At 42.9% G+C, this 13,263-nt stretch overlaps 1 protein-coding gene across 3 annotated transcripts in view; it reads left to right on the top strand.

Annotated features, from left to right (window-relative positions):
* Window positions 1-13,263, top strand: part of GALNTL6 (polypeptide N-acetylgalactosaminyltransferase like 6) — a 1,197,302-nt gene that overhangs the window by 1,163,931 nt on the left and 20,108 nt on the right. For all 3 annotated transcript variants that reach the window (XM_019440998.2, XM_019441000.2, XM_019440999.2), the window contains exon 11: window positions 5,544-5,660. In XM_019440998.2, the coding sequence (XP_019296543.1) occupies window positions 5,544-5,660 (117 nt within the window). The remainder of the gene's footprint in view (window positions 1-5,543; window positions 5,661-13,263) is intronic.

The raw sequence follows: 13,263 nt of genomic DNA, 5'->3' as shown, positions 1-13,263 counted from the left end.
CCAGTTCTCCTAAGTGCCCCAAGCGGTCTTTTCATTTTCTCTTCAGTCCTCACTTAGCATTTACCAATCTAACAACACACGTCCCAAGTGACGTCTCCCCTCTGAGGTTGTGGGCCCCTTGGGAGCAGAAGCTGGTTTTTTGTTTGTTTGTTTTTTCTTTGCCTTGGAATCTCTATCAGTGCTTCTCAAAGCACCTTTCATTCAGAAGCACTCCTTAAAAGTTAACTTTTTATACGTGGATGAAGTATACAAGGAATGCACGGCCATGGGTGGGGTGGGGGGAACTCCTTTTGTGCCTGGACAGCGGAACCCGGATCTGCTCTGTCTCCGCTCAGTTCTCTCTCCATACTAACCTACCATCTTCTTTTTCTCTAGCTGGGCACACAGATTTGCATTCTACAACCAACTGCCGTCCATGAAGAAGTGTCTTGATTCCTTTTGCCATATTAAAAATTCACAGCCAGAAATATTGGGACTCTCGAGCCTTTCTTCCACTCATGTGCACTCTGATGTCCTCACTAGACCTCAAACTGCACAAAGAGGAGACCAATTTTGTCGTTGCTGTTGTTGTTAAATTCAGAATTATTTTATTTTTTTAAACATTTTTTTTAACGTTTTATTTATTTTTGAGACAGAGACAGAGCGTGAACTGGGGAGGGGCAGAGAGAAAGGGAGACACAGAATAGGAAGCAGGCTCCAGGCTCTGAGCCATCAGCCCAGAGCCCGACGCGGGGCTCGAACTCACGGACCGCGAGATCGTGACCTGAGCTGAAGTCGGACGCTTAATCGACTGAGCCACTCAGGCGCCCCTAATTCAGAATTATTTTAATCAAATGTTTTTTATTGAACGATAATTGACATATAACGTTATATTAATTTCAGATGTGCAACAATGATTTGGATATTTATATGTATTATGAGATGATCACTATAGTAAGGCTAGTTAACATCCATCACAATACATTGTTACAAATTTTTTCTCATGAGAACTTTTAAGATCTACTCTTAGCAACTTTCAAGTATACAACACAGTATTCTTAACTGTGTGTTACATCCCCAGAACTTATGTTATAACCTGAAGTTCGTACCTTTTGACCCTCTTTGCCCATTTCACCTACCCTCTGGAACTGATTCTTTTTTTATTTTTCACTCTATACCCAGTATGTGGTGTAGTGAGTGGGAGAGCAGGTACTTTATAAAATGTATTGAATGAATCATGAACCCAGTACTTCTTCCTTGAAAGACCCTGATACGGGGGGAATTAGCAACCCGTGCGCTCATTTGTTAAACTGAGGCTAGTCTCTGTCTCTGTCTGTCTGTCTCTCTCTCTCTCTGCCAGAGAGAGAGAGTGCACAAGCAGGAGAGGGGCAGAGAGAGAGGGGGAGACAGAGAATCTGAAGCAGGCTCCGCGCTATCAGCACAGAGACGGATGTGGGGTTCAAACCCACAAACCGTGAGATCATGACCTGGGCCAAATCGGACACTCAACCGACTGAGCCACCCAGGCACCCAGGCTGTCTCTCTTTAACAACCAACAGAATTACCAATCCCACACCTACTAGCCACGTTGACATTCACACCACACTCCCCCTCTCTTCTACCTCTTTTTAAAAACTTCCCGTGTTGGGGAGGGGGGAGAAATGTTCAAGATGACACTGACTTCTCTTGCATCTCTAAGACATTCTTCACTCTCTGCCAGACCTTTTCCTAAACCTTGCCCAAAAGGAGATTATCTCTGTAATCCTGTCATACATAATGATTCTGTTTTCCCACATTTTCCTCCAGCTCCCCACCCGTTCCTAGTCAAGCATTACCTAACTTTCTAATCCTGTTCCGTGTCTCTCAGGATTTCTTGACACAGTTTTAATGATGCCAAGCCCTGAAGCTGGACATCAAAGGAATAAAGCATGAAAAGTATCTATTCTGTCATAAGATTTATTCAGCGCTCTGTGTCCTAGTTTGGGGGTGTGCAATGTGTGAAAACCGCCTCATTTTCAGCCAGATACAGAGCCCGCATTGAAAAAGCACAAGCCTTGTATAAAGTTTCTTATCTTTATTTTTTAACTTCACTCGAATAAGGAAAACAGAATTAGTTCCATTGGAATTTTATTCGCCTGTTTATTTTTATTCTTTTTTTGAGGATAGTTGCCAGACAATGTTACGTTAGTTTCAGGTGTACAGCTTATGGATTGGACAAGTTCACAAATTCTGCTATGTTCCTATACTCACCACAAGCATAGGTCTGTCCTGTTACATTGCTCGTACAGTATCGTTGACGATATCCCCTGTGCTGTGCTTCTTATTCCCATGATTTCTTCATTCCCAAACGGGAAGCCAGTATCTCCTACTCCCCTTCACCCATTTTGCCCCTCACCCCAGGCCTCCCCGCTCTGGCGACCATCCGTTTGCCCTCTGTATGGTTTTGATGGCATTGTGTTTGTGAGCAGCAGGAGAGGGCATGGCCGTGGGCTGAAGGGGGGAAGATAAAAAGAAAAGGAAAAGAGAAGCCGGTGAGGATGGCCTGATACCAGTCTTGCACCCAGGTGCCTACCTCACCCTGTATTCCCTACCATTTCTTCTCTGGCACAGCTGTGTGTTGGAATTTACGCAGATGTAGACAATGAAGCCCTTGCAACTTGCAACTTGGCTCCCAAAACAGTTTATCCCATTGTCTACACAGATGCCATTTGAGTGAGAATTTAGAAAATTCAAGAGTTTAGAAAATGATCTCCTCCATCCCTGCCAGAGCCCTTGGAGCTCATAGCGCTTAGAAATAAAACGAGGCTCTCTGATGGGCCTTGGTGTGTACCCACGGGCAGATCGGGCAGATTCGCCACTCAGTGTCCCTGGCATGTGTATATTCTTTTCTGCCCTATGTCCTCCTTCTCCAAGAGCGGGGCCCCTTCAGTGAATGAGTGCCATGCCAGCTGACAGAGAAGGGCACACTCTCTCTGTGGCCAAATGGCCATAAACCATAAGCAGCTGTTGTTTTCCTAAATGTGGTTCAGAGCTTCTGTTCTCCCGCAGAGGGAACAATAGTGCCCCGAAGGTGTCTTTGGCACAAACCGATGCTGGATCTCTAAGAGTGTGTCTGTGAGTTAAATGGTCCAACAATGGAAAAAGCGTCTGGCCCAGAGTTCTGCCAGGCAGCCCTCAGGTTAGAGAGAGCTTTGGACAATGGACACACTGGACTCAGATCAGCTCCAGTAAGCGATAGCAAAAGCAAACTCTTGACCTTCAGGTGTTTCTATTTCACCAAAGAAATTCTATCACACACCAAGGAATTGATTTTACACAAGGCTGATTTTAAGCTTGGCTTAGTAAAATTCCTCCCTGGAACTTGTTTCCGGAAGGTGGAGAAAAGTTAGCCGAAGTGAGAGTGATTCAGGTGCACTTTGACAGCAGCCAAGCTCATTCCCTGTCTTTAAGGATTTCCTTACAAAGAGGAAGGATACAAGTCGTTTTCAAGGAGGGGGTGGAAAGCGTTTCCCCTAACTCAGGGTTCCAATGTGGGGTCTGTAGGTTCCAGGAAAATGAACACAGAAGTGCTGGCATGTCTCCACTTACCGGTTTGTTAGTTTCTTTTTGTAAAATTGTCCATAGCTTTCTTTGGATTCTCGGACAAGTCTGCAGACTGGACTAGGTTAAGAACCGGTGCCCTGTATCCTACATTATTTCACATTCCTCTATCATTAGGGACAGTGACCCTGAAAGCAGAGAGGTCCAATAGTGGAAGATGAACCCGCGCTGTTGCCAAATCCCCTGAATAAGGAAATTGATATCTTCCACATTGATTCCCTCCCGAATGACATTATATACCAACCTCTACTCCTACAGGAAGTGAAATAAGAAATTGTTCTGTCCGCAACAATGCCACCCAGGCATCATCTGTTCCCTTCGTGACACTCAGTACATCTCATAACAGCCTCTCTCTGCCTCTTGCCCCGTCCCAGTAGGAATAGGCCTGGTTCAGCCATCCTTTTGTCCCGGAGAGACTCCCTACCTTACGTACTCCTTCTTGGCAAAGAGTCTTGACTAAAATTATCGCTTGAGTACATCCTGTTCTTGTTTCCATTCTGAACAGTACCTAAAGGGATTATTATAATCCAGGGCTATATAAAGGCATCAAGAGGATTGAGATAATTGAGCTTATCTAAACGTTGATGCCTAAGTAACTACCCGAGAACAATATCCAACTGTACTACAGGGGGTGGTTCTGATGTCAACAGGATAATTGGTGAAACCGTCAGACAGCCAGACTTGACAATGGGACGTGTTTCCGTGGCCGGACTCTCTCTGTGGCTATTTCTGTTGATACTTTTCATAGTCCACTCTCGGCCCATCCTGAACTACGTGGTCCTTTTACCGGTATTAATCCAATCATTGTAAGGAATTATCAGTGTCATTTGTCACTCATCCTGCAACTTTCCAAAGTTCAGACTTTACACAGAGAATCTTCGTCCAGGATAGTGTTCTACCAATAGCACCATCTTTCTTGTTTCACTAACACTCCAGGGTGACACATAGCTTATCATCCAGGAGAAATGCTACACATGACGACAGGTGTACAGACCCTCCAGGCGAACTGGAACATGGTTGCCATATCCTGCACAAAACCACGCGATGCTCAGGGATTCATTCATCTCGGTCACACGCATCACCTTCCTCACATTTGATGTACTCACAGCACCTTCCTCACATTTGATCTCTTCTCCCAGATAAGGTGAAAATGGTAGAAGATGCTTTGGGGCAACAAGACAATGAATTCCAAGTTAGGAACTGTCTGAAGAGGGGCACCTGGGTGGTTCAGTTGGTTGAGCCTCCAACTCTTGATTTCAGCTCAGGTCATGATCCCAGGGTCATGGGATCAAGCCCTGCCTAGGGCTCCACGCTGAGCTTAGAGCTGCTTAAGTTCTCTCTCTCTCTCTCTCTCTCTCTCTCTCTCTCTCTCTCTGCCCCTCCCCCACACTTGCATTCTCTCTATGTATAAAGTAATTTTTTTTTTAATTTTTAACTCACTGAAGAAAAAATGGCCATTTTACAAAAGTCGTGAACTTAGCTGCTCCCTGTGCTGCATTACTACATAGCCCTTTGCTGCAGCCAGCTGCCGTTTTGCCCTTGAACCATCTCATGTTTTTGTTTTTAATGTTTATTTTTGAAAGAGACAGAGCATGAGCAGGGAAGAGGCAGAGAGAGGGGGAGACACAGAATCTGAAGCAGGCTCCAGGCTCCCAGCTGTCAGCGCGGGGCCCGACACGGGGCTCGAACTCACAAACCGCGAGCTGTGAGATCATGATCTGAGCTGAAGTCGGATGCTTGACTGAGTGAGCCACCCAGGCGCCCCCCATTTCACGCTCTTTTACATGCCCATTAGGCCATGTTGTATTTAAAACCTGATTTTTCTCCCCACATTCCATATAAAGTTAAAGCATCATTTGGTAATCAAGTAATCAAAAAAACAGCTACAGAATCGATACCAGAATTGCCAGGAGCTAGGGATTCAATAAAAACCAACCCGTGTTCATTCTTTCTTCTCTCCACAGATTCGAAACGTGGCAGCAAATCTCTGCGTGGACAGCAAGCACGGAGCCACAGGCACCGAGCTGAGGTTGGATATCTGTGTCAAGGACGGTTCTGAAAGGACGTGGTCTCATGAACAGGTATGTGACAGGTGTAAGCGGGGCTGAGGTAGGCGTGGAAGGATGCAGTGAGAACAGACCTCTGGGCGGGACACGCGGACCTGCCCAGTTCTGTCACTAACCAGCGCGGCAGTGATGTGAACGACTCCACTCCTTTGTTTCCCTCGCTGCTCAGAGAAGCTGCGATAATCAATTGCGATCATGTATACAAATGTGCTTTCAATAATAGAAAGGATGCTAGAAATGTTGACTGTGACCCCAGGCTTATATTTCCTTTCCCAGAAGGAGAGTCTTCAAACCACGAAAAGCCTGTATGGTGTCATGTAACTCTTCCAACTAAGTTTCATGGTTTTATTGAAAGACTCTATGTTATTTTGTCAGCTTTCGTGACTTTGCCTCATCTTATTTTCCCCTCTGGCTGTATTTTGAAAAGAATACTTTACATACCCGTCTTGTTGTAGCAGTTTGTAATCTTATACATGAAGGTAACTTTGAAGCAGTAACATCTCCACACACAGGCTTCGTGGGCTGGTGCAAGACTAGGTATTGCCTTTGATTGAAAAGCCTTTCAGTGCACTTCTGTTCATTGAGTGAGTTGTGAGTCCCGTCCACTTTGAAAACGGATGGTCTTTAGGAGGGAGTTTCCTCACACTGTGTCACTTGAAAAAAAGAAAGGAGAGTGGGTAGAATTGTGTCTGCCCCTTTTTATTGTTTTAATTTTTAATTATGAAAAGTCAAATAGGAAACTATATATAAATAGATATATACTAATATAAACTATTATAGCACATCTGGGCGCACTCATCACACAGATTTAACAAGTATCTGCAGCTATCGCCATCTTTTTTTAAGTTTATTTATTTATTTTGAAAGAGAGAGAGAGAGAGAGAGAGAGTGTGTGTGTGTGTGTCTGTGTGTGCGTGGGAGGGGGAGAGAGAGAGAAAGGGAGAGGGAGAATCCCAAGTACGTTCCAACTGTCAGTGTGGAGCTCAACACAAGGCTCAAATTCATGGAACCGTGAGATCATGACCTAAGCCAAACCCAGGAGTCTTAACTCTTACCCAACTGAGCCACCCATGCATTCCTGCCAAATTTCTTAATAGAATTTGTAGATACAGTTAAAGCCCCTTCCCCATCCTACTCCTCTCTCTCCCTCTACTAAAGGATACATCCCCAGTTCAGGAGAGTATAACCCGCCTGTGCTTTGGTTGTCAGAAGGGTCCCTAATTTCTCTCTTAGAAAACCAAAAACAGGGGTGCCTGGGTGGCTCAGTCGGTTAAGCCTCCGACTTCAGCTCAGGTCACGATCTCACGGTCGTGAGTTTGAGCCCCCGCATTGGGCTCTGGGCTGATGGCTCAGAGCCTGGAGCCTGCTTCCGATTCTGTGTCTCCCTCTCTCTCTGCCCCTCCCCCGTTCATGCTCTGTCTCTCTCTGTCTCAAAAATAAATAAATGTTAAAAAAAAAAAATTAAAAAAAAAAAAAAAAAAAGAAAACCGAAAACAGTAGACCAACAGTTTCCAGTAAGGCTCTCACCCTCTCCTTTAGCATATTCCTCAAGTGTCCATCTTGTATATTCAACCAGTGAAGACACGCTGTGCCCAGCCTAGGATCTTAAAGAATTGGCACCTCCCTGTCCCCACCCCACTGTCCCTTCCTACCGCACCTGTAGCCTGCGTTACAGGGGAGAGCAGCATGACTCAGGGAAGCGGTCGCACAGCATGTACACAACACAGCCCGGAACCAGTGCAGTCAGCCCCCGAACCAACTCCACCGCCCCTGTCGCCGCTGATCTGGGCCTTTCCCTCTGACCCACAGCCTTGCTATGTTCCGGAAGGATCGTGGGCCTCGCAGTCAGGCCAACCTAGATTTCAGCCACTCTAACCTGTGTGACCTTGTGAAATGGTTAAGTCTTTCGAAGCTGGTGTTCCTCCTCTGTAAATAGGGACAATAGTGTTCACCTCACAAACGGGGTTCCAATGAGAAGAAAGCACGTCTAGGATATAACAGCATCTTGCATGTGTGGTAGGGGCAGAATAAATACGCTTTCCCTTCTACCTTCTGACATCTCCTCCCCCAGCTCACTTCCTACTGACTCCAAATTAGAAATTTCTCTCAGGCCCAAGGCAGCTGCCAACACCAAATACTATTTGTCATTCACTCAAGTATATCCTCCAGGATCTGGACGTTTATCAGATGGGTTTTAAAGAAGGCTCTGCAGCTCCGGGATTTACGAATAGGAATGTAATGTCAGTAAACGCTGACTTGCCTCCTCCTTCCTCCACCTCTTTCTATGAGCACCACAGGGATGCTACCAGGGATGTGAGGAATAGTGCTGGCTTGTCACCTCTAGAAAGCAATTCCTACCTCAGCCTGGGAGTCAGAGAGAAGGCTTCACAGACCTATCAGTAAGACCCACGTGTAGAGTGCGAAAGGATATTTTAAGAAGAAACAGAAGCATGTTATGGGGAAAATCTAGGTCTGTGAGGCTAACTTCCTCTCTGCCACAGCTGTTCAGCCCAACCAGGGAACATACCTCACCAGCTGGTTGATAAGAAGTATGTGCGCCTGCCTGAATGCCTGAATCAGGTTTAATATTTCTGTCCCCTGGCATGTTCTAGAGGGAAATAGGCTCTGGACCACAGATTTTATTTGACGGCTAAAAAATAAATATAAATAAAGTCAACTACATGGCATACGCTTTAAAAATGTTTGGTTTATTATTCCCCCCCCCCCGCCCCCCCCTCAGGCTGAACTGGAAAAATCTATGGCACGTAATACAAGAAATAGCCACCAGAGGGCAGCACTAGACAAGCAGACAACTATGTAAGAAGCCCAAAAAGACCAGTTTGATACAGTTCTTTAAAAAGATTTCTTCCCTACAGATTTCTGAAAAGAGAGCTACAAAGAGATTAAACAAAGTTGACAGGAGGTTTAAAAAAAAAAAGGAATGATATTTGAAATATGTATCACCATATATTAACTTGGTGATTAAAGCATTACAAGCTGCTTTGTTTTTCCGATAATTAACTATAAGCCTTATTCACTGTATTACTCAATGACTTATATGAATTAAGACTCGTTCTCCTACATTTAGATTAAAATTCTTGGGTAAAAAAATAAGTATATCAGAGCAGGAAAATTGTAGGTATCCTTTTAATCCAAAAGCATTCAAAGAACACAAAAGGGGCATTTATTAGAGTTGAAATGATTGTTTTTAACAAGTGGCAAAAATAAAATACAAATGAATAAACAAAATAATTACGTGGGAGATAGTGGACAGTCTATTGAAGCACCTGTATAAGAAAATGCAGCACCGGCTGCAGAGCACCGGTGATGACTAATTTGGCTTCTATGAAGGAAGCAATTTGTGCGATTCATTTTTCCAAGGCCATCTATTTAGCTGTTTGAGATCACTGCAGCATTGTGTACTGGCTTTCAGTTTCCTTTAGGGACCAGGACAGAAAGGGAAAAATAGAACCTAATAAGGCTGGAAGGAATATCCTCCAAATGCCATTAATGAGGCCAAGGGAGAGGAGGGGAGAGGAGCCAGAACCCTCTGTGGCCTACAGTTTGGACAGGCAGCAGGCTCTGATCTCATGCTGGGGCGGAGGCACGGTGGCACAGCAGGCCTTCCTCCTGCTGTAGAAGCAGATTCCTTCTGCAAGACCTGGAGAGGAGATGTGCGGATGGATGGAGATGGGAGCAAGTCAGTGCATGTGGTAAAGGACAGATTCTGAGACACAGAGCCTCACTCTCAGCACGGGGCATACTGGTGGGCTCCAACTGCAAGGAGGAATGTGCAATATCTCGGATTTCTGTCAACCATATAGCAAGGAAATAAAACATAACTACCCACGGAAAGAAAAATGTTTTCAATCTTCTTAAATTAGGTAGCAAGATCAAGTAATAAAGGTATTTGCAGGACTAAGTCTAGCGAAGCTTATTCATATGATACAGCACAAACCCAGGCAACATTACATACACCGCATTGATGTTAAAGCAAAGAAGTATTCATTATGTATCATTCTGGATCTATATTTAAAAGTACCACCTAAAAGAAACAAGTGGAGAGGTGAACATCAACTGACTCTAAAATTGAAGGATTTGGGGTTGAAAACAATCAAGAGTATGTGGATCCTGAAAAACTTAACAGAAACCCATGGGGGAGGGGAAGGGAAAAAAAAAAAAAAAAGAGGTTAGAGAGGGAGGGAGCCAAACCCTAAGAGACTCTTAAAAACTGAGAACACACTGAGGGTTGATGGGGGGTGGGAGGGAGGGGAGGGTGGGTGATGGGTATTGAGGAGGGCACCTTTTGGGATGAGCACTGGGTGTTGTATGGAAACCCATGTGACAATAAATTTCATATTTAAAAAAAAAGATTTAAATCAAATATCAAATAAATAATACAGAGAAGAGTTCTTAGAAAAAGAAAAGAAAACAATCAAGAGTTATTGTACAGGAAACCTGAATGAAATCTAAATATTTCCATCAGTAAGAAACAGCCCAAAGGTAAGAGACAAACTATAAATGCCACAATAACATCATAAAATGCAAACAATGAAAATAACTTCCATAATGTCTGCTTGCTCCTGGTTTGACAAAATCGCACACGAGCAAGTGTGCCTAATGAATGAAAGGCTCAATGCCTGATTGGTTTGACATGGCCATTAGGATAAGATAAATGACAAGAAAAAGCATTTCAGAGACACAAGAGAGAAAAATTTTTAGCTAATGAGAGTTGCAGAAGAATAAAGCAGTTGATATAATCTGGAAATATGTCACTTGGGACGCAGGAAAGCAATCACCACATTCTCACGATGATGATGATGATGATGGTGGTGGTGATGATACAGCATAAAACACTCTGAAAACTACCAGCCAACAATCACTCTACAAATATGGGAATGATTATCGCACTATAATGACAAACTTAGAAACAAGAAAAAAAATCACCTAAGGAGCCCTGAGATATAATTGGGACAATAGATGAATAAGATCCAGCTAATAAAAAAAATAAGAAAAATAAAAAGAAAGCAAGAAGTAATATATATATATATATATATATATATATATATATATCCCTCAACTGTGTAATGAGGAACTGTGCTAGGTAATAATAACAGCCCCTTTCAACTCTGGCCTTCTACGTATATGGAAACCAGAAAGAGAAGGAAAGGCACAGAGGGAAATGGCAAAAAGCATGGGTTTGACTGTTTATAGTACCAAGAAAGTGTGATATTTAAATGAAATTAAGACCCAAACAGTGCCAAAGACAAGTTTATAGGACAGGAAATTTCTGTTTCAGGAATAGGTAACTCAGCCAAGAATCATCGAAGATGAAAGTTCAAAAAATTTTATTATTATTGATATTATTCTAATTAGACACAAACAGCCCAAATTTATTTAAAGAACTAACAAGACCAACTGCTTTATCTTGTCAGTTATCCCAGTGTAGTTTCTGTTAGTAGAATGGACGCAAGTTTTCATTCATTCAATAGAAATTTTATTGGACATTTATTGTATGTTCTGAATTGTTCTGCATGCTAGAAATGCAAAGATAAAAAAGACCAATCCGACCATTAAGGATCTCACTGTTTAGTGAGGGTACAGACACATAAATGGGCAATCATGACGAGATAAGGTAAAGGATGAGAAGGAGTCAGGGAGTTCACAGAGGAAGGCTTCTTGGTTGGGTGGGCACCTGAACTAATCTTAAAGAACTGATGACTATGAACTAGGTTGGCTGGTGAATGTTGGCCTTCCAACCAGAGGGACTCTCATGAACAAAGTCACAGAAGGGAGTAAAGAGCCTGATTAGTGCCAAGAACTACTAATGTTTTTGAATTGAGATATAATTGTCATACAACTTTATATTAGCTTCAGTTGTATAACGTAAAGATTTGATATTCGTATGTATTGTGAGATGATCACTACAGTAAGTCTTGTTAACACATACCACCATACATAGTTACAGAATTTGTTTTTCTGGTGGTGAGAACTGTTCAGATCTACTCTCTTAGCAATCTTCCAAATGAGTTGTTGTAGCTGGAACATGAACTAAAGGGAAAGGAATGCAGCTGGGAAAAAAAAAAATGGCAAAGGCAGGATGGTGGAAATTTCTTTATATGTTAAAGAGTTTGAACTATATTCTCTAAGGGTTATGGGAAAACGTGGTTAGATTTCAGGTTGAGAGGTAATATGGTCAAAGAGTTACAAAGGAACCAAAAAAGGAAGGTGGGACAGAAACCAATTGGGAAGTCATGAAATGACTTGTCATTGCCAAGTCATGAAATGGACTGCTGAAAGTAGTCCAGACAAGAAATATTGAGAGCAAAGATAGTGGAGATATAGAGAAGAAGGGACTGCTTCCAGCAATATTCAGGAGACAAGAATGGTAACACTTGCTAATGGATTAAGCAGTGAAGGTAAGGGAGACAAAGGACCTAAAAATGAAAGACTCCCAGCTTGGCAAGCGAGTGCTATGACTACCAGTTAAAACAAAATAAAGGAGTAGGAACAGGTTTAGAACGACAGAAAATCAACTTGAATTTAAGATATTTTGAATGTGAGATGTCCATGGGATGTACAGATGGGAAATTGTACACAGCGTGGGACATATTACAGATGATAAGTTATCAATGTATTGGCTAGTCATCAATGTATTGAGCTGAGCAATGAGAGAAGGCACAAGGACTGTAGGAAAAGAGACCGCACAATTTCTCTTCATGAACCTATTTCAAATGCCCAACCTAAGACCCTTGTCCTTCTATTTAAAGCATTCTCTTTTGTCCCGTCTTCCAGGAAAACAGAATACAGTCACTCACCGTTACGCAGGCAATCTACTTTCAGATGTTCGATTTAGACCATTTCTTTCTGATTTTCTTAACCCATTTTTTTTTTCAAGTCTTCTGCAGTTTCCCTATCACTTCACTGTTTTTGTTAGCCATCCCTGGTATTTTGCCAGATTCTCTACATTTTCTTACCCGGGTAGGACCTAGAATAAAAACTAGAATATTCCGAGGGTTTGGTCAGTGCCAAGTGTATTATCTAAACACAATTCAGCATTGTGCTCACTGTTGTATCAGCAGGGTCCCTCTGACAGTTCTTTATCTTGCCATTCACAGCTTGGCTTCACAAAGGCCACCTTAAGTCCTATTGTAAGAATTACATAACCTCATTGAAATCTTAGAATTGGAAGAAAGCGTAGGTCTCATCTAGTCCATTTCCCCACTTACTTGAGGATTTCTCCTCCTGAACTCCTTAAGTGGTTGACCATTTCCCTTATAGAAGTGTTTTTTCTTAATTAAATATATTGTAAAATTCACTTAGTGCTTAGTGCCTCCTAAGTAGCTTTTTTTTTTTTTTTAATGTTTATTTACTTTTGAGAGAGAGAGAGAGACAGAGCATGAGCTGGGAGGGGCAGAGAGAGAGGGAGACACAGAATCTGAAACAGGCTCCAGACTCTGAGCTGTCAGCACAGAGCCCAATGCAGGGCTCGAACTCACAAACCGCGAGATCATGACCTGAGCCAAAGTGGGACGCTCAACCAACTGACCCACCCAGGCACCCCAAGTAGCATTCTTTTAAATAATACAATGGGAAGGACAGTATAGAATAGACTAAA

This window comes from Panthera pardus, unplaced genomic scaffold, assembly GCF_024362965.1.
Source record: "Panthera pardus isolate Hobbes unplaced genomic scaffold, ASM2436296v1 HiC_scaffold_13, whole genome shotgun sequence".
Taxonomy (NCBI): Eukaryota; Metazoa; Chordata; class Mammalia; order Carnivora; family Felidae; genus Panthera; species Panthera pardus.
The sequence above is the reverse complement of the archived record's forward strand: the minus strand, read 5'-3'. Positions and strand labels throughout refer to the sequence as shown.